The 25240-nt window shown below is 45.4% G+C and overlaps 1 protein-coding gene across 1 annotated transcript in view; it reads left to right on the forward strand.

Annotated features, from left to right (window-relative positions):
• The window catches only part of rftn1b (raftlin, lipid raft linker 1b), an 82638-nt gene that overhangs the window by 1801 nt on the left and 55597 nt on the right, over positions 1-25240 (forward strand). Inside the window, exon 2 of the mRNA XM_078287259.1 lies at positions 6577-6743. Coding sequence (XP_078143385.1) covers positions 6596-6743 — 148 coding nt within the window. The 5' untranslated portion in view covers positions 6577-6595. The remainder of the gene's footprint in view (positions 1-6576; positions 6744-25240) is intronic.

A 25240-nucleotide genomic window follows, 5' to 3' on the forward strand; every position in this document is an offset into this window, starting at 1 on the left:
AACACACACACACATAAAGACACATACAAAGACACAAAAACACACACACAGATACACACACACACATAAAGCCACCTACATACATACACACAGATACACACAAAGACAAAATACACACACATAAAGACACACACACAAAGACACACATACATACACACACACAGATAAACACAAAGACAAACACACACACACATATGTACACACATACTTGTGCAGGCAAACACACACACATATGCATATACACACACACACATGCCAGCATGCATATATACTGTATATACATATGACATGGACACATAAACAGACATACACACACGGGCACACGCAAATACACCCACGGAAGTACACACACACACACACACACATACAAACAGACAGAGGGAAACACTTTTCTCAATAGGAACTCCACATGACTGCATCACACACTAGCCACAACCGGCACGCAGCTAGCCAGTTGGAAATGTGGAAGTGATTGTGGTTTGGGCTTCACTCTGCTGCAATGTCATGTTGGTAGAGGGGAATCATTACACAGGGCAAGAGGTGAAGTAACCATTAGCTTAAATCGGTTCAAGACTATTTTGCTGTATGCTCAACATCGCACCACTAAATCCTATGCTAGTTGTCTGTTAAAACATACAGTAGCAGCCAATGTGCCGCTGAGTTTTCAGAGCGTTAGTAGTTTAATTTCTGAATCCTCATCTTCTAAGCCACCAGTATGTGTGTTTTCTGAGTGTTGATTCTGTTCGCTCCAGTCTTTTTAGCAAACATGCATTTTAATCAACTTATGTTTGCTATCTGATCCGGGCATAGTGATTCCTCTGTACAGCGTGAAATTTGATTAAGGTAATTGGCAAGCTTTGGTTGATTTAAACCCCAACGTGTGCTCCTCTCTGCTCAGTATGTATAGACACACACCCACAGAGAGACATAGCACAATATTAGAACATTTTTATACTTGGAAAACATGGCCTACTTTTAGCTGAAAGGTAGTTATTTTCAAACCATTTTAATTTCATTCTACTCCGCTTTCATGCTATTCTTGTTTTATTCCAATGAGAACCTCACTCACAAAGCTTCAAAGTGGAGACATGGTTGAAATATATATGAAGAATTTGATTCCAGAATGAGACATCTATGTGAGAAATGACATCTACCCTTATAAAGTGAAAGATGGCATAAAATTAAAATAAATTATGGGACTTTTTCAAGGTAGTAGTAGGTAATTTGAATCATTACTTGACAGACTGAATCTTCTATATTTTAGAGATATTCAATGATTAACACTTTGCAATTAACACTGCAGTGACACGTTCAACAGAAATCATACTTTGCTCCTTATGAGCAGCAACTCAGTGTTTTGGCAGTAAACATGGCTAGGAATGACACACTGGTAGAAGATGGGTACGTTTTGCATTTCTCACAACGGGGATGTCGTCTTGATCGGAGGCTCCGGCGAAAGTCTCACATCTCTTCCGCCCTGAAACGCTCGGTTACAAGATCTCGGGCAAAGATTACTTCCCTCACTCTCCGGTGAGGTGGCGGTGATCGTGCTTTTGAAGATAGTAAGTTATTCAAGCCTCCGGCGTTGCCCTAGACCTGAGACGGAATATTAGGATGAATCCTCCAGGCACAAAGGGGAAACACAAGAGCCAATATTCAGCCAGTTCTGTAGTAGCTTAACCATGGAACAAAAAAAACATCTCCCTTGATATTTCTGGAAGGCAAATTGACTCCTGTTGTAATGGGTGGTCAAGAAAATTGCAGCAGTATTGATTGGGTAATGTTCAACACGGACATGTCGATAAGGTGTCTGAAAAGCTAAGAACTTGGCTTCGGCTGGCTTTAATAAAAAATGACCTGCCTGGAGCAAGTTCACAGAAAGCAATGAGTCACTCGCGGGAAATCTCTTCAAACTCCTCCATGTTTTGGAGAAAAATAGCGAGGGGCAAGCAAAAGAATTTTCTATTTTTATCCAAGTATCTTCCTCTCACCCCCTTTCTCAAAATGACAAATGTTCATTCTTTCACCGTGCATTTCTTGTACAGCCTGAAAACACCCAATTTAGTGTTTATGCAGGTTGGGTTTAGACAATGTTTCGCTTTTCACTTTAGAGAACTGTACAGATCCCAGTGTGGATAGATAATGCATAAGATATCAAACTCATGACTGTCAAAGACATGCAGAGAGGAGGGGAGGTGAGCAGGAGGACATGGGCGTTTGCTCCTACATAGAGCAAGAAGAAAGAGGAGGAGGGGGATGAGTGAGGCGGTCCTGGAGATGAAATGAGGGGTGAGAGACATGGAGGACGAGAAAGATGAGAGCTCATAGCCGCAAAGGAGAGAAGAGAGGGAAAGAGAGAGGTCGACAAAGAAAGACAGAGAGGGAGAGAGAGGCTGAGGGAGAAAGATTGGTACCTATTATTCTCCTGAGAAGGGAATAGTCATAGAGGGGTTGGTTCCCATGGCAATAGCTCCCTGGACGAGTGTGTGTGTGTGTGTGTGTGTGTGTGTGTGTGTGTGTGTGCAGACGGACTGTACCGGGCCTTGAGACTGTACAGAGAAGAGGTTGGCCGAGGCCGTTGCGAACCGCGGAGCCAACCGGAGCCTTGAAAACACTGATGAGTCTCAGGCAGACACTATTGTTTACTCCTCTGTTCTCCCCGCCTCACTCATCTCCTCTCATTTTCCAGCTTTTTTTTTTTTTCTGTATATTTGCCATTATGTCCTGTCCTTGGGCATTCAAAGCAAATATAACAAATCCACTGAGTTGAAAAAGCAATTCCACGTTTGGCACCCACGATCCCCTTGTTGCGAGTACATGAGGGTCTAGAAATGTTTACCTTTTTCCTGTAGCGTTGATAGCGCAGCCATAGTTACGGGTTTGAGTCCCACTGGGGCCACTCGCACTAAAATGCATGCACTCACAGTACTTTACGGCAATTTGGATGAAAGCGTCCAGCCAATGGCACATATGTGTAGACATATGGCACATGCTGTTCGTCCCTCAGTTCACAAAAGGGTCTCCTGGTGGAGTGATCGATTACCGAAGGTTACAGCACTTAACACCCTGTCTCCGTGTCCATTTGCCTTCTTTTTTAAAGGTTATTTTTTGTCATTTTCACCTTTATTAGACAGTTCAAAGTTGAGAGAGACAGGAAAGATCGGGAGAGAGAGGGGGAAGACGAGACAAAGATTGGTTTGAATCCAACCCGTTGCGTTTGCATGGTATGCATTTTAGCCCACTGATCCACCAGGACCCGCCCCCCATTTGCCTTCTTTTGTCTTGGGCCCCTCTCTTCCAATCCTCTCTGTCCCACCCAGGTGAGGAGTCAAGGTGGAAAGGAAGAAAGGAAGGAAAGGAGAGGAGAGGAGGATGTCCAAACAGGGAACATTTACATTTTCAGGCATTTAGCTGACGCATTCGTCTAGAGCAGCAAAGAGAGAGAAAGTAGAGGTTCAGTGTCTCAGTCAAGGGCATTTTGACAGGACACAAGGTTTTTGGACACACTGGCTGTGTCCATCAAACCTGTGACCTTTCAGTTAAGCGATGGTCTCTCTCTAACCACTCTTTCCTGAGGAGCCCTTGATAGTAATCTCACTCTTCACAGTCAACTATGGACGATACTGAACCAGCAATACCCACCAGCAAACACTGCCTTGTGCCCCACTTGTGTTCCACTTTACTCGTCAGATTAAAAGGAGCAAAAGTCAGAAAATGGAAAAGAGGGAGAGGGAGATAAAGCGTGAGAGAGAGACAGAGGGAGAGCGCAGGCTTAAAAGGGAGACTACTTGGAGAAGAACACAAGAACAGTGTGTCCTAATTAATGTCTTCCTCCAATAATCCACTCTGAAGCTTCTCATGCGGTTGGGTTTGATCTTAGCTATGTTGCTATCAAAGCCTTGCGACACGGGCTTGTAATGTGGAGACGATCTCAGTCAGATAGCATTAAGGGAAATCTGTCAATGCAGTCGCATCGCCGCCGCATCTGTTGCCGATACTGTGAAGTCTGTCAGCGCGAGCGGGGGGGTTTAGGGTGACGTTTTGCAGTTCATGATGCAGTACTGGCAGATTACAGCTGGCAATCATCTTGCTCATGCAGTGTTACTGGAAGCTGCATGATTGTACAGTAACTTTCAGCGCCTCATTAGAGCAATGTGATAATGCGCTGAGTCCCTAGAAACGCAACATGCAATGACCCCGGTGATCAATGTGAACCCAAAAACAAAGGGAACCATTTTGACGGACAGAGAGAAAACCTGTGTGAATGAGCAGCCTCTCCCTGGCTTTGGTTTCGACATGCAGTACAATACAAAGTGCTGTGGGATGTTTTGGTTGGAGCGGCCAAAGCTAAATGCATTCCAGCTACAACAAAGCATCTGAACTTCAATCTCGGCTTACGAGGAGTCTTATCGAATAAAACCTCTTATCGAATAAAACCTCAAAATGCCATTAGTGCGAGACAAAAGATAGAACAAAACGGCAAGAGGATCGTTGCTAATTCAGCAAAGGGAAATCAATGGCCCTCTTCCTGTTTTTCTCAAGCCATCCAGTGTCTGTCTGCCCTGTCGAGCAGACCCAACTCCCCGCATGTCAATCTCCCCAAAAAAAAAAAAAAAATGGGGTAGAGGAACTGAGGCGGGGCCTGTGGGGGGGTGCAACTGCCCAGAGCTCACACCTCAGAGGAGAGCTCCGAGGTAAAAAAACAGTGACTCCGAAAATCATCAACATCTCACATTTCCTCTGTCAGTTCAGCTCTAAAAATACTCCCGTTTGCCTTCGCCTCACATCGCCTCCTCTCTGGTCTCAAGGAGCTATGCAAATACGAGCCCCTCCATTTTTTTTTTTTCATCTGCTTTGTTTTCTTTCCACACACCCCCTCGAAACCCCCCCCCCCCCATCCCCCTTTTGTTCTGACTACCTCTTCCCCCTCTCTTGTAGAATACATGACAGAGCCTCGCTTTCTCTCTTGTTGTTCCTACTCTCTCCAGGGTAAGGGAAAAATGATAAAAGCTGTTTACAAGTGACTGTAGGCAACGGTGGAAAATCCAAGACTTGGGGAAAAATTCACGCTTTCTCCCCTGTTTTCTTTGATGGTAGAACCATTTGTGATGCTGTGTGGTGAACTGCGGCGCAGTACAGCGCAGTCCTGAGTGACAATTTAGAGGGGGGGACTGAAGCGCTTTTAGGGACTTTGCCTATGCCGGCTTCTGCAGCGTGCGTTTGGCTTTGAAACGGGTGTTCTTGAAATAGGAACCAAGGCGTCGGTCCCACCTCGCACATGCTGAGAAGGAAACATCTCACCCAGCCTCGCTTTCAACGCGTACCAAACCGTTTAGCGCGCTTCGGAAGTGCATTTAAACACAAACCAAGCGTCTCGCAGCGCCCGGGACCCAGTGTGATCTGGTATTAATCGCAGGGAGCTTGTTATGAGGCCGGTAAAGATATGATTGCGATTCATAATAGATATTCATGTAAGTGCCGTTGGAGACACTGGCTTTCATGACAAGCGTAATGAATCTCCTGCATCGTCTCTCACTCTTTCCCCCCCTCCCTCCTCTTGTGTTGATCACCCCTTTCTATTCAATGGAGTCTAATTGCACGCTCTTTCTCTCTCTTCTCTCCAGACTCTACTTGCCATGCATTACCCACTGCCCCCCTCCGTCCCCCCCCTCACACCCCCGTAACGAACAATCTCCAACCCGGTCACCCCCATTTCCTCTTTCTCCCTTGATTGATTCTCACCTTTTCCATTCTTGCCGTTCACCTCATTAACGGAGCCCCCGTCTGCTCGTTTCCTCCCTCGCCTCCCACTCCTTCCTCCAACCCACACCCCACCCCCCCCCCAACCCCCCACCCCGCCTCACTTCCTGTCCTGTCGTCTCTGAAACGACGGCCCGGCTCGGATTTGTCGTCCACGGCCAAGGCCCCGGAACGTTCTGTAATTAGATGGGAGCATAATAGAGTGGGTTCCTCATCAGCTGAGGTGGGAGGGGAGGGGAGGGGAAGGGAGGGGAGGGGAGGGCCATCCCTCCATCCATCCATCCATCCTTGAGTTTAATCAGCGGCGCACAATAGGATATCACCTGCTCCCAGCCACAGCCACGGGAGAGAGGCAGCGCCGCTGTCACAAGCCATTTGGGGTGAGGCCTCGTCCGGCACAGCGGCTCTTTAAGGCCCGCTATTCCGCCACGGTTGTCTCTGTTAATTCGGTCCCCCTGGGAACGAGGGCTAGGGAACCCATGGAAAATCAAGCTCATTTAGTAGTTTTTATTTATTTATTTACAGCCGCTTATCCAGCATGTTGTTCTTTATTGGTTTTCCCTCTGAAGTCCCTGAGGGGCCGTGGCTATCCGTGTGTGTGTGTGTATGAATGTTTGTGTTTATATATGTGTGTGTGTGTGTGATAGAGAGATTAAGCTGGCCCTCAATCAGTCATACCTTATGCTTTGATAGTTAGCTCCAATTTTTAACACCACACACACTGCACACACACACTCATTCGCTCACTTGCCACACACACACAAACACACAAGTGACAACTGAACCTTGCCTCACTCTGTCTCGTCTTGTTGGCAGACTGACACACTGCAGAGCCATGGGCTGCGGGCTGCGTAAGCTGAAGCCGGCGTCAGAGGAGAGCAGTCCGGGAAAGATCTACTCCACCCTGAAGAGACCCCAGGTGGAGACCAAGGTGGGCGTGGCCTACACCTACCGCTACCTGGACTTCCTGATCGGCAAAGATGGTAAGACGTGGATTTCTGCCAACTCGCTTAAAGGGCCGTTGAATAATCCATGACCTTTATCCAGCTCTATCAGAGAGCAGAGAGGACTGGCAACAAGATCGATAGAAGTTATCTCCTCATACAAGTCTCCGCCACGCCAACCCTTTGAGTTTACACAAATAATAAAGTCACATTTTCACAATAGAGACAGGAAATCTAGCTAATTAGAGCGCAGATCCAACAGAAATGTCTAGTGAAGAGGTAATAAATCACCATGCAAAACAGTGGAATAATAATACTGCTTTGTCGCTTGTTTTGTTGTCTTGAGAACGAGCCTTTATAGCCTTCGTAGCTGAAATGTCTTGCGACGCTGTTTGTTTACCCGTAGCACCGTCCTCCATCACTGAGCAGTTGAAAATGCCAGTAGGTGAGGGGGGGGTGAGGGGTTGGGGGTTTGGGAGTTTTTAATCTGATACAGGCCAGAAAGTTGAGTATTTGGAAGCCAGAAATCTCTGCACAGTAATCTTTGCATCATTGGTATTGATCAGTAACCCCATCAACCTCCCTCACAGATACATTATGGTCTTTTTGTGCTATGGGGCTGTAAAAATCTGACTTATTTACCCTTTAACATGCATAGTTGAAATCGTATGAATGGCTCAAAGCGCTTGGCATTTCGGTGCATCATACCTCATGCATGCCTCCAGGCAGCAGTAAAACTCGCCTGCACGGTTTTTCAAGGTGCTGATCTGCGCTGCAATCTACCACACTGAGCTGTGTATCGTATTGTACTGAGTAATGCTCCCTCCAGTGTGATTAATCTGTATTCTCCCCTTCTGAAAATGCCATACAACATGCATTTCCAACCATACAACTCCACAAAGAGAAAGAACTCAGATGCAGGAGGAAAAATCTATCACACATATATGGAATAATAATTCAGGCTATAAATTTCATTATGATTTTGTCATTATGATGTAGTGTTAATTATCGCTTTGCTCCCTGAATAGCAGCAGCTATTGTAATTTCTATTCTAACAATTAGTCAGTCATGCTATCACATTGTACTAATGATATAGAATTTTCCACTCCCACCCATGCCAAACATCCTGCTGGCGTACATCAATTATGTATGGCAGCAACTCCAACTCACTAGCAGGGGTTGCAAACAAACTAAAGCGGGCAGGGTGGCCCGCTGGTTAGAGAGACTGTTTTGTTGCTTCTCAAGGTCACAGGCTTGATCCTCACCAAACCGATGTGTCCGGGTTTTCCTTTAGTGAGACTCTGACCTGGCCGGCCCCGCGCTCCGCCCGCCCCGCTGAGCTGTAAACAAGTTTTTAATTACACAAACTTCACTGAACATCAAACAGAATCGAACTCTTAAACCTCCTCCGACGGCTCACTGAACCACGCATGCAAATATGGAAATGAATCAGTTTCCTTTACAAAGATAGCATCCCTCTCTAGCACGCGTGCACGCACACACACACACACACACACACACACACACACACACAAAGGAGCGGTAGGGGCCCTTCCTCTCCTTCCTCCCCTCACTCTGAGGTGTTTATGAGATGGGAGGTGGGTGTTGCTTCCTGAGATGCTGAGGCCTAAACTCATGGCTCAGGGGTTTGTGTGTGAGTGCGTGTGCATGTGTATGTGGGTGTATAAACATGTTGTTGTGCGTGCTTGTGTGTGTGTTCTTGCATTTCTATACTTATGAGGACCAAATGTCGTCACAAGCACAGACACTGCTTCTCACTTCTTTAAGGTGCTAGAATTTTGGTTGGTGTTAGGTTAGCTTAAAGGTTAACCGCTGTTACCAACTTGACAACTTTGTTTCTAAAATTTGGCAACTTTTTAGAACCCCCAGCAACTTTGTTCTTCTCAAAAGCAATGAGTAACAAATTTAGCTGCTTTTGGGACCATGGAGAACAATGTTAATATGTTGACTCCCAAAATGTTTGGCACAAGTCAGTATGGCTGATGCCGATGCACGTACATTTGTGCTACTTGTTTGTCTCATCCAAAGCGGTCTGATGATCACAGCGCTTCAAATTAACGTGTGACATCATCTGGTGATTTCTAGTGACTTTCTGAGCAGCCAATAGATACTTTCCTTGGAATAGAGTTGGCAACACTGGGATTAAAGTTACAGTTAGTTTAGGGTTGGGGCTTGGGTTTCGGGTTAAGAAACCGGACAAGCAAGCTTGTTTTTATTGTGTCACACGGGTTAGGGTTAGGGTTAGGGTTAGGGTTAGGGTTAGGGTTAGGGTTAACCCACACACCACAACACTTGCATGCAGCGACCACACACACAACCCACCTGGGCACTAGGCACCGAAGGCATGGGGAGAACATACCCCCAGTGCCAACAGCGACCCAGGTGGGAATAGAATTAAGGGTTAGGTTTAGGTTAGGATAAGGGTTAAGGTTAGGTATGTAGTGGAGACAGTTAAGGTTAAGGTTAGGAGTTAGGGAATGAATGTTGTCAGTGAAGGTCCTCACAAGTATAGTAATACAAACAGGTGTGTATGTTTGAGCATACACACGTATGTCTGCTTGTGTGTGTACGTGTGTGTGTGTGTGTGTGCGCTAGGCCAGGGAGGAGTCAAGGCGCTATATATAGCTATCACTCTGTTATTTCTGCCCGAGACAGTTATCGCTGAAATGATGGAGGGAGGGGAGGGAAGGGGGGAAGGGGGGAGGGGGGGGGTGTCGGGGGAGGAGCAGGGGGAGGGAAGGTACGGGAAGCCGGGAGATGTAGTGAGCGGCGCGTTTGCCCTGACAGTTGATTAGTCTCCATTAGTTTGTCAGGCTGACTGGGCTGGATGGATGAGGGAGCCGGAGCGCGTGGGCGTCTGAGGGCGAGGCGGGCTTTCCCCCCCGAACACCGCTCCACACCCGGCTGGCTGGGGTTGGAGGGGGGGGGTGGGGGAGTGGGTGGGGGTCGGGTCTCCCTTTGTCGAACGCTCTGCGTCTCTTTGGCTCCCAACCGTATCTTCTTTCACGTACTCTCTGGAAATGGCGGGGGTTGGTACTTACAGTAATCAGTTTCCTCTCGCTCCATCTCTCTGTCACTGTCACTGCGTCTGTGTCTCTGTTGCTCGCTCTCTCTCTCTCTCCCTCTTTCTCTCTGCTGCTCTTTTTTGTTCCCCTTCCATGTCTCTCTCTCTCTCTCTCTCTCTTATTCTCTGTGTGTGTGCGCGTGAGTCTGTCTGTGTCCCATAGGAGCATATTAAGGTTGAGAAATCAGAGTGTGTAAGTGTAGCCCCAGTGGCTGAATCTTTTCACTGCATCAGCAGATTTTCGGGATTAAGAGTTACTGTGTTACTCATGGCTGTAATTACTTTGCACCGGGTATGTAAGTGTAGGTAATGACTCATGTGTCCTGGCCTTTCCTGCAAGTACCCTGTAATACATTAAAGACGCAGGCAAAGATTAGTTGAAGATAGTGTCCATTAGAATGGTAGATCTCGCACATAAACACAATTTGAGTTGCAACAAAACAATCAGTGGTCAATTTTTATTTGACTGTGATTTATTTGACTGTAATTCATAATTGACACCAAATATGTAGTTACTCACCGAGACAAAAAGGTTTGACTCGTGTTCATTTGAGCTGGCTAGTTAGTAAGCAGCATCAGATATTGTCAAATCGTCATGTGAAAAACAGGAGGAGAAGGTGTTTTTTGCTAACTTAAGGACACTGTAATTTGAGATACACTATCAGTAGCTGCCCAAGAAACTGAATATTATACAAGGAGAGCAAGCTTATCACACGAAAGATAATGGATTGAATCTCTGACCCTCCAACTGACTCTCATCCTGTTTTGGATGAGAAAGAAAAATGTTCTGCATTAAGATATTTAAGCGGAGACGAAAGTAAGCGTGGCTTTTTCCCTTTTCCCTTCACCTCTCTCTTCTGGGAAAATGCCCCGCTGTTCTTCACTTCACCTCACTATCACGACTGCACTGTGAATAATGTTTTGTAATAATTCCTTGCTACAGCGTTAGATCATAGCTCCCCGCGACAGCCGCCACAATGGCCCCGCAGGCTACAAACCAGCCACCCAACGTGCAAAAATAACACCTTTCGCTGCAAAAAAGTGATGAAAGGAGGAGTAATCAGTCGAAAGCTGTAGGTAATAAACCTCCACTGCACTGCAAAGTATCAACGTGAGCTCACCGGTGAGCCGGTGCCTGATATTGCTATATCATTTTAGAGCGTGCATTCAGCCTCATGGTCACTCCGCTGCCATTCATTTACCTCTGAAAGTGCCATTGAAAAACAAAGCGCAGTCTGTTTGATATTGAGAGTGTGACCCCATAGAAAACTGAGAAAGCAGCCGCTGTTGCCGTGGTAGATGGGGTGGAAAGAAGCCATTTCATTGTAAAAAGCGACAAAAGGGACTTGGGGATGTGCAACACGTATCTTATTTCCCAAAATGTGATTCGAAATGTTAAAAACGTCAGAAGGAATGTGAAAAATTGAAAACATGCTCAATATGTTGAGTCTTCTCAGCAGACAGGCAGCAAATACTGCAACAGAGATGTTGTCCTTGACATCAAAGCCGGTGAGCAGACATGAGTGTACGCACACACACAAACACACACACACGCACACACACACACTACAAGCACACACAGAGGCCCCAGACACACTGTTTGATATCATCTAGGGAACCAGAAACATCATTTATATGCAAAACCCCCAGAGCCTGAAGTCCCCTTGTTAATATGAGGTTTAGCAGGTGAGTGACACACAGGAGCAGCCTTCCCCCCCGCCGCTGCGCTCAGACAGAGGCGAGCGGCAGGAGAGGTCAGCGGGAACGCCGCGCACCGGAGTGGCTTTCCGAGGGGAGATTAGTCCCCGGATCGCAGGGGGAGCTGGGATTTATCCCCCGGCTCCTCAGCCTGAGAGGTGGAATTGAATCGCGCTTATTGAAGGGGGGAATGACATTGAAGACTGGATTCACGGTCATCTGGTTTTTACATTATATTTCCATTACACCCTCGCTGCCCAAGGCGTGGCTGCGCGGCTCAAATAAAAAAAAGCCCCTCTTGATTTTCAAAACATGATTGCAAATTAGATGCATGCTGAAGTGAGGACGATGCACGTTGCATTGGGGATGTGTGGGAATTGCTGTGTTGATGGTGTGAAAAAAATGGACAATTTGGTGAGTTTGGTGTATACTCGATCTCTCTCGACAGAATCTCCATTCGAAATTAAGCTGTCGAATCATGACTGGGTGAGGATTGGGTTCAACAGCAACATGCCCTGGCTCCGGTCTGGTAAACACGGCTCGCAGGAAAACATTAGAAGAACCAACTCTTCCCGAAACCAGTGGGCATGTGAAAACATCACGTTTCACAAATAAATACCTTAAACAGAGACGTTGCACTGCACTGGTTTAAGCATCGAAACTGAATGCAAACTGGAAAGTTATCTAATTGCCCCTCGGGGATAAATTAAGTTGTGAGAGAGGTTGATTGAAAATGTCAGCTGTAAAGTGCTGACATGTTGTATCTTCTTTCTGTTGTTGTGTGCCTGTTCATTTCCACAACTTCCAAAGCAAAAATGTACTGTATGCCTATCTGGCCCAGAGCTTCACCTGTTAGAAGGCGTTGCTCTCGAACTGAGATTGATTCTCAGCTAATACTCTCTTCTGAAACAGGCCTGTCGTTGTCAGTTGAGCCTTGCCGGTTGAAGCCTTCAGCATGATTACCAGCAAATTGTGGAATCTTTCAAAAATGTGCGTGAAATATGCATCAGCTGCTGTCCAAAACCAACAGTACGAATTCAGACTCATGTCACCGCCTCTTGTTTCTGCCTGGATCCATAGTTAGCGGCATACTAAATGGGCCCTACTCGCATTGTTTTGAAGCAGTCGAGCAGCAAAATGCCAAGCCATTGTTTGCTGAGACAAAGATGTCAGAGCAGCATTTTAACAGCCTGACAGAGCCGCAGCTCAGCAGGTTCCATTCGTTAGGCTTCAAACGAGTGCAACTGCTGACAAAGTTTTCAGCAACAGGAAACGCAGATTTCTGCTCAGTTCCTTCCTCTTTCTCCTCCCTCCCTCCCTCTCTCTCTCTCTCCCTCCCTCTCTCTCTCTCTCTCTCAGCAATATGTTCGAGATTAGCTTTCCTTGTAATGCTCCGTATTCTGCGCAGACTATTTCCTGTGTCTGAGGGCTTTGTTATTGCAGTTAACTAAACTCCAGTCGTCCAATATGCAGCATGTGCGTTCCGGCAAACACTGTTCCCCTCCCCTTTGCTGCTGAGACAAAAATATTCTCCTCATGATTCGGTTCTGGTGGTTCAGGTCTGTGTGCTGCAGGTCTCTCAGCAGGACGTCGGCTCTTTTTGGGGTGAGATAGGAGGCCGGAAATATTAAAAGCCGGGCGCTGAAGGAGGGTCAGAGGGCCGGGGAATAACACAAATACAAAAAATACATACTTAAAATCATTTAAAGCATGGTAACTGTTCAAGGGGATCTTGGATTTTGAGTAATCTGAGATACAAGAGATTTTTGAGATTCCAGTCATGGCGACGCTTTAAAAAACGACCTTGTTATCGACTGTCCTAATGCTTTAGTAAAATAGCATATTCTAAGGAGTCTGTCTCTGAGATAGTTCTGCATGTGGGTGGGAACCTGTGTGCGTCATTAGATGAGTAAGTGAGTATGAATGTCTTGAAGAGAGAGGAAATGAGGGGAGAGAGATAGAGGTGAAGACGGAGAGACAGAATGTGTGAGATATATATATACTGTATGTGTGTGTGTGTGTGTGCTTATGTGCTTGTGTGACATGTTTTCTCTGAGTGTGTGTGTCTGTGTTGGCTCGTCTTGTGCGCGGCTGCTGAGGTGCGTTTGTACTGCACACCCTCTTGCGCTTTATCCAGCCTCCTTATTGCCTCTTCTACCTCGGCCTCCGCTGTTTCCCTGCCAGCCTGACAGACAATCCGCCTGGACGCCCCCTCAAAGCTTTATTGGCTCTTATTGCCCTCTCACTCAGATCCAATATGCCAGTATTGATTGTGTTGAAATGCAATCTGGGCCTCCGCGGCAGAGGAGCAAACAATCTAAATTTAACAAAACACCTCCGCCAGCCTTCGGCCCGGCCTTGATAGCGCCTCCCAAAGAGGAACAAATGTATTTATGTGTGTGAGAGAGAGAAAAAAAGAGGATCTTTGGTGTTGCGGCTATTGTTAGAGACTTTCCGAAGAAGCCTGTCGGGTCGTACGGGCAGAATGTACAGGAAGTGATCTAACCCTTGACCTCACTTCCTGCCAACTGGGTGGTTTGTGTTGTCGAAGCAGTGGATGTTTTCGCGGGTTCAGCTGGAGCTCGGAGACGTCAGTTAGCAGACAAACCTCTGCTTTTGGCTGACACACATCCAGCGAGAATATAAGAATATAAAATGCATTTCTGGATGTGCTCAAGCAGATATTGTTGCTGTCGAGTGAAAACCCTGTATCTCCAAAATGAACGTAAGAAAAAGTAAGAAAACTCTAAGAACTATAAGAAAAACAGTCTTGCTTTTCTCTTGATGACGATGCATTTGTGACATTATCCAACGCGTCCTGAAAGGGTTTCATAAGCTCAAGAGGTTGCAGAATTTTGTCAACACATAGAGAAGCATGTAATCCTTCAGCTGAAATGAAAACATGGAAAACATGAAAATCACAATGTGCAAAATGTCATTACAAACCACGTTCTCAGCACTCTGTGTTTCACTCTGCTAGAGACTTTCATCCATACAGTGCAGGCTTCTTCTTCTTAAATAGCAGCATTTCCATTCGCTTTCTTTAGAGGTTAAAAAAAAAGAAGAAAAAGACTGTGAACAGGATTTGTCAGTTTGATAATGAAATTCTCTGTCATTCCTCTGTTCAAAGATTAGGTTATAAATGGCTCCTCCTTTAAAGTGCTGCCTCGTTTTTTCAAATCACTTTACGCACGGGAATGCAAAGGCTACATTCTTTAATACGATGCAAAACATTTCTTTCAAAATGCCATAAATTCATTTTTAGGGAACAAATTGCTACCTGAAAGTCACGATTCTGTCTAAGCGAGGATCTCAAGATGACTCATAACAATAATAGTAACCCATAGTTTCTTCATAGGTTTGTTCTTCATCGTTGCCATCAATCATTTTTCAAACGGCGGTTATCTCAACGTGGAATGAAGCTCTTCAAATCCCCCAAAATATTTGAGATTGCTAAAGAAAACAAAGATTGGCATAGACGGGGGTTTAGTGCACATACAGGAGCTTGTTAGAGCAGGGTTTTAACAAATGATCAAACAAAAATGTCAGTTAACGTCCATACTTTTGGTCTAGTCATCCCCAGATATAGGGAATAAAGGAAAATGCATAAAACTCGATCAATAAATGACTCCTGCATTGATCAGAGAGTGCAGCAGTCCCTTCCTCTTCGCCTGCACGACTCTGCTTTGCCTCTAACACCTCAGCTAAGTAAGTCGCTGTGTGTGTTGGATCTCGCACATTACAGCTCATGAAACAGCCATTTAGAGATACATATCCAGCAGTCCTTGTGCAGGCAGTCGTGGTTCTCTCTCCTTGTGCCAAAGCCATTCCCCTTCCCATCAGCCCGCTCCAACTGAGACTTCCAGGCACTTCTGAAGTTGTTTCAGCCCCTCCCAGCGGGCGTGTTACGAGATGGAAGTCAGACATTTTTCAAAAGCATATTTGAAGTTTCCTCTCATTAGATTGACTTGGCGAAGGCGGCGTGCCTCTTTCTCTTGCACCACCCCCCTGCTAGACCCTCTTTACTGAGAAATCGGCACTCCAGTAAGGCCTAGAGGACTCGCAGCATCAATAAGTGAATAAAGCAGCTGTTTTATTTAACTGTATTTGACAAATGGGGTGAGAAACTGGTGTGGAAAATGTTTGTTTAGCAGAGTTGAATTGACTCTTTCTAGGACTGGCTCGTAACTGCGCCCCGCTGATGAAAGCAGTATCTCCAAATAGCACCGTGAGTCATGTTTGAACTTGAAACCATACATACATACAGCGCTGTCGCAGAGCCAGGCCCCTTTTTTCTTCGCTTCATTTTAGCGAGCGTGGACTAAAGCCATTTAATGTAATGTAATGGGAATAAAGACGCATCGAAATCGCTTGTGTTTCTTCAACCCATCACAGTAAAGGGTGGCATTCAAAACCAGGGTGCTGATTGGTGTCATTATGTGTACATTATGTGTGCATTATGTGTTAGCTGGCATTTGATTGTCTAATCGCCTGTACGCCCATTTTTGGACGCAGACAGCGATTTGCCGACATGGGATGAAGCTGTAGATGTGGCAAAAGGACGTGGGGAAACAAATCACAGTTTATCCAGCTCTGAAGTGGAGGCATAATTCTCTATTTTCCTGTGACAAAGAGAGAGAGGATCCTGATTCGGCAGACTAGATATGACGCATTGTAGAGAACCTGACTCTCTGTGGAAGTAGAGTACATTACAGTTCCACCTGTTGTTTTCTAAGTCTTCGCTCATTCACCTGCGCTGCGTTTTGCCTTGTTTCCCCATTCTTCAAAACACTATCTGTGGACTTAAATAATGCACACCTTCACTTGTTAGCTATGGAAATGAGAAGCAGCTATTTGTATCCGATAAGTCTATGCATCTCTTGGTGGTCTATTGTTATAATCGGAGACAAAAGGCAGAGACAGGTGTCGCGCAGGCACAGTAGGCAGTTAATTATGAAATAGATATCACACACACACACACACACACACGCACGCGCGGACACATGCAGACACACACACGTTCCGTCATAATTACACATCTATCTCGTGTTTCACTCGGGTGTCTGGCTCTTTGGCGGCGGCATTGTTTCCGAGGATTCAGATGACAGTGGTGGGATGCAGGTTTGTATGAGGATGGGCCACCTGTTGCTCAGCGGGGTCCCCATCTGGTGGGAGAGTGAGGTGTGAGAGCGGGGGCCGTCCATAATTTGACTTAATTACTTTTGAAGAGACCGGGTGATGGATTAGCGCTGCGTTTCATTTAGCATACGCTTCCTCTCCGTGTCCCCACGGCCCCTCGCTGCAGCCCAGGGAATCTCTCAATTGTCTGAAATCATCCATCCATATCCATATGCCTCTACCTCTAAGTCTGAATTTGGGTCAGACTAATATATCAGTTTGCCAATATATCGGCCGATATTGACCTTTTATCAAATCTTGGATATCATGTCATCCATTATTGATATAATCGAGGTTCCTCTGTCTGTAAACCTGCAATGAAGTTTCATTTTCGCATTTTATTTATTCATTTAATCTTTCCAAAATGTTTTTTTTTTGTAACTTAATTCTTCATTTAAATGCCTAATGTATCCCAAAGTTCCCCCTACCATTGAATAGGTGCAGTTTGTCACTCTGCCTTGAAGTTTATTTATGTTGCACATTTCAGGCACAAGCAGCTCAATGTGCTTCACAGAAAAGTAATTAAAAATAAGAGTAATAAGAGAAAGTAATAAGGTAGCTGCTAAAGAGCTGCTAACCCTAAAAGAAATTAGTCAGTGGAGAGTTTTAGTGTCCCATGATGGTCTAAATGCTGTTTCAGAGGCTGAGAAGAATACAGTTTGGGGGAAAACATTGAATACTTGAAAAAGGTCCAATTTAAACATGTTGAATATCGGGACAAATGTATCGGTAGCTTTAATCCAAAAACATCGGCATCGGCCTTCAAAAACCCATATTGGTCGAACCCTAGTCCGAATGCTGATACATGAAGAAGTGAAGTGAGGAGAATAAAGCTGAATTTAGTCTTCTGACGGGGGTTAGAGACTCTAGATACCAACATCACACCCTCTCTCTCTCTCTCTCTCTCTCTCTCTCTCTCTCTCTCTCTCTCTTTACTGCTCTCTCTCTGCCCCAAACAGGTCGCTGGAGCCCTGCTGTGGTTTCACAGTCAAGAGCAATTTGCGAGCCTGAAACCATGTAACGCTTAGCTGATATTTTTAGGCCGACTCCTCATCTTGTAAGTGTGGAACAGACAGTCTGTTTTGAGGATGAGTCTTTAAATGGAAAACACGTTGCCACAGAGGTTTAGTGTCAGACTGAGGGGTAGAACGCTGTTTGCACTGCGTTTCTTTCTGCGACTAGCAGTGTAGGAAATTCACTTTCAGAGGGCAGTTTTCGTCTGCTTGTTCTGATTTTTAGGGGGATTATGGTCCTTTTCGTGGGCAATTTTATTAATCTATGATAGAATACATTTGCATTGCATAGTGGCAAATAAACACTCAATTTGTACCACTAAGATTTGTTTTAACTTCTTTCCCACTGCTGGAAACAGAAGAGGAAGGTGCTGTTTTCCCCTCTCTTTCTCTTTTTCTCTTTCACCAACAAGTCCGTCTTCCTCCCCTCGATTACTGAGATTTTTATAATATTGCTCGACTTACTTTTTGTTGACACAGTGTTTTGTATGGGTTCTTTTCTAGCGCTGGCTGCGTGGTGCCACATTTTCTACTGCTTCAGGCTGCGTGCTCAGGTGTTTTCTGATAAAAAAAAAACGCTCCATTTTTCCCCACACAGAATGCACTGGAAAGAATCTCCCAGTTGTACGAATCACCTACAGAGGCCCAAGAGGGACAGTAGTCACATTCACATGAATATATGAAAGGGTGAACAGGGTGAAATGCAAAATTTTGCCCCATCATTTTTAATTTCACGGGCATTTTATTAACTTCCAAGGGCATTTTTGCCTCAAGCCCCCCCCCCCCCGTTCATTTCTGACCCTGGTAACAAGGACTCTTTTTTTGTCGTTTTTATTTTACTGCCTGTACGCTCAACTATGTGGTATTGTCAATACAAAGGATCTGATGTAGCTATCCCTTGTACTACCAAACTACAGTGAGTATCTGTGTAGTAACCGGCCTAGGAAGTTAGAGGAAAGAAGGGGGGTGATAGCATGAATCAGGACCACAACATAAACTGTGATGTCCTGAAGTCTCCTTCCACACCCTCCATCAGACCTACGCTCCTCTGCTCTGACACTGAGCTCAGCTTCTCTCAGCCTGGATCTTTGTACAACCTTTCTGCTGGCTGAGTATTTTGAAGTGACGCGCTGGTTTCTCCTCCCATCAGGACTCTGGTAGTAATTAAAGAAGCAAGCATGGCCCCCACATGAGACATTTCAACCGGTGAACTGGAGGAATGTCAAGGGCCTGGGGCTTGGTGTAACAGTGTGTGTAACAGTGTGTGTGTGTGTGTGTGTGTGTCCAAGTGCTTATTCCTTCATTTTTTCTACTCCCTCTCTCTCTAAATTACACACAGAGAAAACACAGAAAACACTAAATCCTTGCATGCATGCATTCCCCTTTAACGCACACCAACACACACACATCTGCTGTGTAACAGTCTAAGCACACAATAAAAGTTCTATAAATATTAATGTCTTGATTCATAAAACAATCAGAAACCATATTAGGTAGAGTTTGCAGCAGGCGGCGCGTAAAAAAAACTCAGGGGACGACACGTTGCTTTTTTCTTTCCCGACACTGAATTCCATTGTTTGCCTTAAAGGTGACAACAACACCGGTTGCTCGAGCGGTGGCGGCTGTCTTCAGAGTACAGAGCAAATTATGCATCACAATCAACAGCACAAAGCATCTAATGGCGGGCCCACGGTGCCACCAAAACATCCCAGGCCTGTCAGAGAGCTTAATCATCACACAACCCCGTATTTTAAAATTCAAATTCGCACTCTTTTGCAATGCTAATGGCAGAAAACCCCCCAATCAAGCCGAAAAGCGTCTCGGCAGAAAATGTTTCAAATGTGATTTTTCGACAGCAGGCTAATGTCAGAGTGTCCTGTGTGGAAAAAAAAAAAGCCCGCAACCTGTAGTTAGCAAAGAACAGGAAGTGAAAGTGGTGTGCGGCGGCTGAGTGGCGCGCTGTTGAAAACGCAGCAGCGGAGCCGCCGTGGGCTTTGATCAACAACCCGCTCATTTACCATTGCTTGTCTCTCAAGGGCCGTCTCCAGGCAACTGGGGGCTGTCAGCGGAGGAGGCGGCGTCGCGCGGACAAAACGCACTCTGGAGGGCTGCTGTCAGCCTGAAGACTGGCGATGGAGGCAGATTTTAATTCCTGAGAGAGAGACACAGAGAGAGCCAGACAGAGAGACAGAGGGAGAGAGAGAAAGAGAATGAAACAGAGAGCAAGATAGAGACCTTTTTCTCTCTATTTATAAACCTTTTTACTGGCTGAACAAATTACAGGTAGTTTTCCCCCATCAAGACATCCGGCGCCTTTTCATTTAGCCGTGCGCCTGCAAAATACGGTGTTCCAGTCATTTAGCCAGGAGAACAGTAGATGAACTTGGCATGCTTTTCTCCTCATCTTCGCGGTAAAAGCCTCCGCCGGGGGCTTTGGACGCAGATTGAGAGATGCATATGTATTTGTGAATTTACCCAGGCAGCCCTAAATGCTCTGTCTAGACAAAGAAAAAGCAATTGCATTAGCATTTAGCCGCTCCTCCAATCTATTTGTTTTTACCTTTATTTACCCAGGGAAGCTTTGCCGGGCACGCATGCTCTTATGCAGCATCGCCCTCCACACCGGTTCAGTTACGGACATTCAGGCCGCAGAGCTGCCCGGTAAACCACCGTCTTCTAACGGCTGCGACTCGGCCGTTAAGTACCTTGCTCAAGGGCATCTTTACAGCAGTTGTTGAAGGAGCAAAGAGCGTGTCTCATCCACTTCCCACGTCCAGATTTTCCTCGCCCCTCTGGTCACAAGTTTGCTTTGCGAATGTTTGCCTCCGGGCAGATGCTCCACCAATTTCCAACCACCGTTTTCTTCCCAGTTTTTCCTCTCCACACCCATCCTTTGGCGCTCGGGTATCTCAATGGCACCTTTTCCTAAGACAGTAATATGAATGGTGTGAGCTGTTATAACATCGAAAACAGTAGTGGTAGGGATGTAGTGGAAGGTAAACATTCTTTGCTGCATCTACCCACTTGTTAAATTTGTGAAATACAATATAAATGATAAGAATTCATGTTGGACTTCATTCCAAAAAGCTATATATCCACTTCAGATTCATATACAGATTATTCCATTCTCAAAAACCTAACTGTTTTGAAAGCAAAGGTTAATAGCAACCCTTAATTTTCATGCTGGCAGTGATTTTGTAAGAGTAGGTGTCCAATTTTTCTAATGGCAGACATTTCATTCTGGGAAAGCACGTCATATCAGTCTGATGCGCGATACGAAAATCAGCACTGTTCCGAAAATATAATTTATATTTGTTTGTTTGCACTGGCGGCTGTTTTCCGTATGATGTTCACAGACTGGGGTTCATGGTTTACCTAACCTGTTTTATTAAACACTACATGGCCGTGTGATTCGACCCCCTGGCAGCAGCTCAGTGTTGAATTATTAGTCAGTGTCATCCTGGCCTTTCGCTGCATCTGGGAAGTGAGCAGGAGCAGACTGTCCTCCTCTATATGCAGGTGTGATCCCATCGGTCTGAGTGTTACTGTGAGAATGAGAGGCGGTAGAGCGCAGGAGGTGTGAAGGCAGACAGACAGAAAGTGTGTGTGTGTGTGTGTGTGTGTGTGTCTGTGGTTGTGGAACTCCTGTGCTCCTCCTGTAATTTCATTTGAATGATTGCAGTCATATGTGTTTTGGTTGTGCATATGGCTCTGATCGTATCTCTTTACTTGTGAGTATAGAAGCAAGTGTGTGAATGTGTGTGCAAAAGAGTGAAAGAAGAAGAGTGAGTGGGTGAGTGAGTGAGCATGTAAATGAATGAGCAAGTAAGTGAATGAGTGAGTGGATAAATGCGTGTGTACTTATGTGCATAATTTGAGTGTGTGTGTGTGTGTGTGTGTGTGTGTGTATGTGCGCGTGTGTGCATATGGCACTGATTGCATCTCTATGAGTGCGTTAACATGCATACTAATAACCCGGTAACTGGGAATAATCATCTTATGGCAATAATTCTACTGATGCGTTTACATGCACTCTAGTAATGCGATACTAGATGTATATGTAAACCGGAAAACTGCTGTTTACATGATTCAGTCATAGTTGGAAGTGACATAAAACTCAAACTTCCTGCCGATTGTTTTGGATTTTGAACATGGTGCCGCACGTTGCTTATTTTCATATGCTCGGGTTCATATTCTTCATTTCAGCGAGCATTAAAAGAGTTTCCTCGTCAGTCCAAAAGTAAGTAATGCTGCTTCCGTAGACGTTGTTTTATGTCCGATTGCGTTTGCGCTCGTGCACAGATGTAAAAAACACAAAAGAAATCCGAATCTTGTTTCTCATGATGCGATAACGGCTGCACTCTGCTGTTTACATGACCACTTGAATAATTGGGGAATTGCCTTAGTCTGACTATGATCGGTTTATTAGTGTGCATGTATTGTGTTTACTCTGTGTGTGAGCAGCAACAAGTGTGTGAATGAGTGTGTGCGAGTGAGCGGGCGAGTGAGTTAGTGTGTGGGTAAATGAATGAGTGAGGGAGTGAATGAAGGAGCAAATAAGTAAATGAGTGAGTGAATCTGTGGGTGTGTGTGTGTGTGTGTGTGTGTGACAACACACACCGTCAGCAGGCCTCTCTCCCAGTGACTCATTAGGTGGGTAATTAAGGCACAAAGCTTTGGCCCCAGGGCTCCAACAAGCTGCACTCTGAGCCCTGACTGCTAATGACGCCGTCCTGGACCAGAGAGAGAGAAAGAGAGAGAGAGAGAGAGAGAGAGAGAGAGAGAGAGAGAGAGAGAGAGAGAGAAATAGATTGGTCCACACAGTAGGTGCCCAAACTGCTCTCGATGTAGAGGTGAAAAGAGAGAGAGGTCGATACTGTTCGCACCCTGCAGGGATGTAATGGAGGGTAAACCCACCTAAACTCAGTTTTTATTTGCAGAATAACGCAGAGTTTACCCACCTTGTTAGCCCGACATAAATCTTTATGACATGGAATTCACAGCATAAATCACAGTAAGATGTATGATATGAGGGCAGGGTCTTTTAAAAGTGCTTCATTTTGAGACAGTAGTATAATTACTGTAAACAAATGAGACCGTCGCCACACAGACTGGCAACCTCTACTAATTGTTGTGTCAATAGCAGGATTTTGACTTTGGTGCTTTGGTTTATTATCTAAAAATTTGATTCTACTACAACACCCCCACCAATCCCTCTTCTTCTTCTTCTTCTTCTTCTTCTTCTTCTTCTTCTTCAAACTATTCTAGTCCACCTGCCATCTTTACGTGCGCGGCCTCTGGAGTTGATGTGTAAATGGATTTTCATCTTACAGGATACATTTGGTCAAAGTATTGAAAGTTTACAAAGTTAAATATTGAATTCAATCTTTCACAACGGTATTGAAGTAGTCTTGAAACACTACTCTGCACTGCATTTTATGCAAATCTGCTGGATTGCTTTATGGCACAAAGGAAGATTAATTTACAGCACAGAACAGGAAGAGGGCGCTGTTCTCTCAGCGCAAACAGAGCCAAAGCTTTCAGAGTTTCTCACACTGGCAGATTGAGGAAGAAATGAAAGGCCGATGGAAAAATCTCTTTCAACATGTTGGTCCTCTTCAGTAAAGCCAAGGAGAAAACAAACACATCTGGAGCGATGGGAGGGGGAGGAGAGACGAGTAGCAACATCTTCTTTAGCATCAGGAAGCAACAGGATTTATGGGAAATGTGGTCTTAATTTTGAGAAACACTAGAACAAACAATACCACCAGCATGAGATAGAGGCTACCAATCATCTCGACCAAGGTCTCATTTGTTTACAGTAATGATACCAAGGTAATAGAAATAGTCAGACAATGATATATATTGACGTTTAAAAATGCTACATGGAGCACCTTTAAGGCGAAACGGTGACTGTTTGCCTGGTGATGATGACCAACTGAAGGTCATACTTCACTCAACTTCTTTATTTACCACCACATCACTTGCTGCTCTTTCCTGACTCAGATGTGAAGAGATGGGAGAAAAATACAGAAAAGTAGACATGTAGAGACAGAGAAAGTGGTTTTAAGAGCAGAAGAAGTCCTTCAAAGATTTTGCTCTCCTCGACACAAAGAAGAATGAACGATGGAGGGGTGGAGAGGGGTAATTTTAAGAGAGAGAGGCAGAGAGTTAAGAAGAGTGGGACAGATTCCCCGCAGAGAGCAAAGGCACAGAAAAGGAGGCTAAATGGGCAGAGGAGCCAAGCAGAGAAACTTCCCCTCCTACGGCAGGGGAGCGAGAGAAATCGGAGCTGAGGGAGAAAAGGGGAGAAAAAGGAGGAGGTGGCGGCGGCGGCGGCAGGGAGGACAAGGGAGTTACTGGCATTTCCATTCTCCGCCCGTACGAACGCTAATGACACAGGGCCGTCTGCTGAGGCCGAGAGAGAGAGAGCGAGGGTCTGCAGGTGGTCCTCAGCAGAGCGGAGGGCTCCTGAGGAGACTAAGGCCATTTTAATTGGACACTGAATAACGATATGACTCCTTCACCGAGAGAATAGCGGGGCGGTGCTTTCTGTTCACAAAGGCCAATTACGGTTTGCTCGTGTTATATCTAGCTTTTTATCGAACCCTTTATGGAGGTTCACAGGTGTGTAGCGTTTTCATTCTTGTAGGATTTTATGAATAGCTCTGCTTAGGAAACGCACGATGCATTGTGTCATTGTAAAGCGAGCGCTTTGGGATCGGGAACACATCACCGGAGGTAAAAATAGCAGGGCAAGGCCACAGTCATAATAAGCACAGTAATATCACCCAGTGGAGTCGCTGTCAAGTCGAAAAACAGCGGTCATTTGTCCTTTGTGTGTAGTCAGGTACTCACAAGTCCTGCTTTGTCTTGCTAAAAATACATTTCTCCCTGCAGCAAAACAGCTTATTCCTCAACTTCTGCTCGGTTGAAATAAAATTTAAAAAAAAAACACTCTGTCCTCTACGTCGCTGTGCACCAGTATGAACACCACAGTCGCTAATTGAGCCATTACTATTAGCAGAAACAAACAATTCTCTAATCACGAGGAGGCGAGAAAATATCACCGAATGAGAGATGCGGCGGATAGGAGCAGCAGGATCAAAAATGAGTTGCAGCGGGTAGCTAATATATGCCAGGCTATTTTCTCCCCCATGCAAATGTAGTCAAACCATTTCTCCCGGAGGCGGCGCGCGGTGTGTGTGTGTGCGCCGAGCCCCCGCGCTCCAATCTCTCAGCTTATTAATTTCATATTTACTCATTTATTTTTAAATGTGTTGACTGATGGAAAGGCGGCAGGCTGGAGCTCAGAGGTGCTTACATGGCAGATGGGTTTGAAAGGGAAACTGAGCCAGTGTCAGAGGCAGGATTTCAATTCAAAGTTGTTGTTTTTTTTAGCGTTCGTGGACAGTGAGATATATATATATTTTTTTAACCTTCATTTATACAGGAAAGCTGACTGAGCATACGCAGTCTCTCGCAGCAACGCCCTGCTTCACATTCATATAGTTGCACACATTCGCATATGAAAGCTGCCCAGTGCAATCGCAGTCTTCTGT

Source organism: Centroberyx gerrardi, chromosome 12 (genome assembly GCF_048128805.1).
Source record: "Centroberyx gerrardi isolate f3 chromosome 12, fCenGer3.hap1.cur.20231027, whole genome shotgun sequence".
NCBI lineage: Eukaryota > Metazoa > Chordata > Actinopteri > Beryciformes > Berycidae > Centroberyx > Centroberyx gerrardi.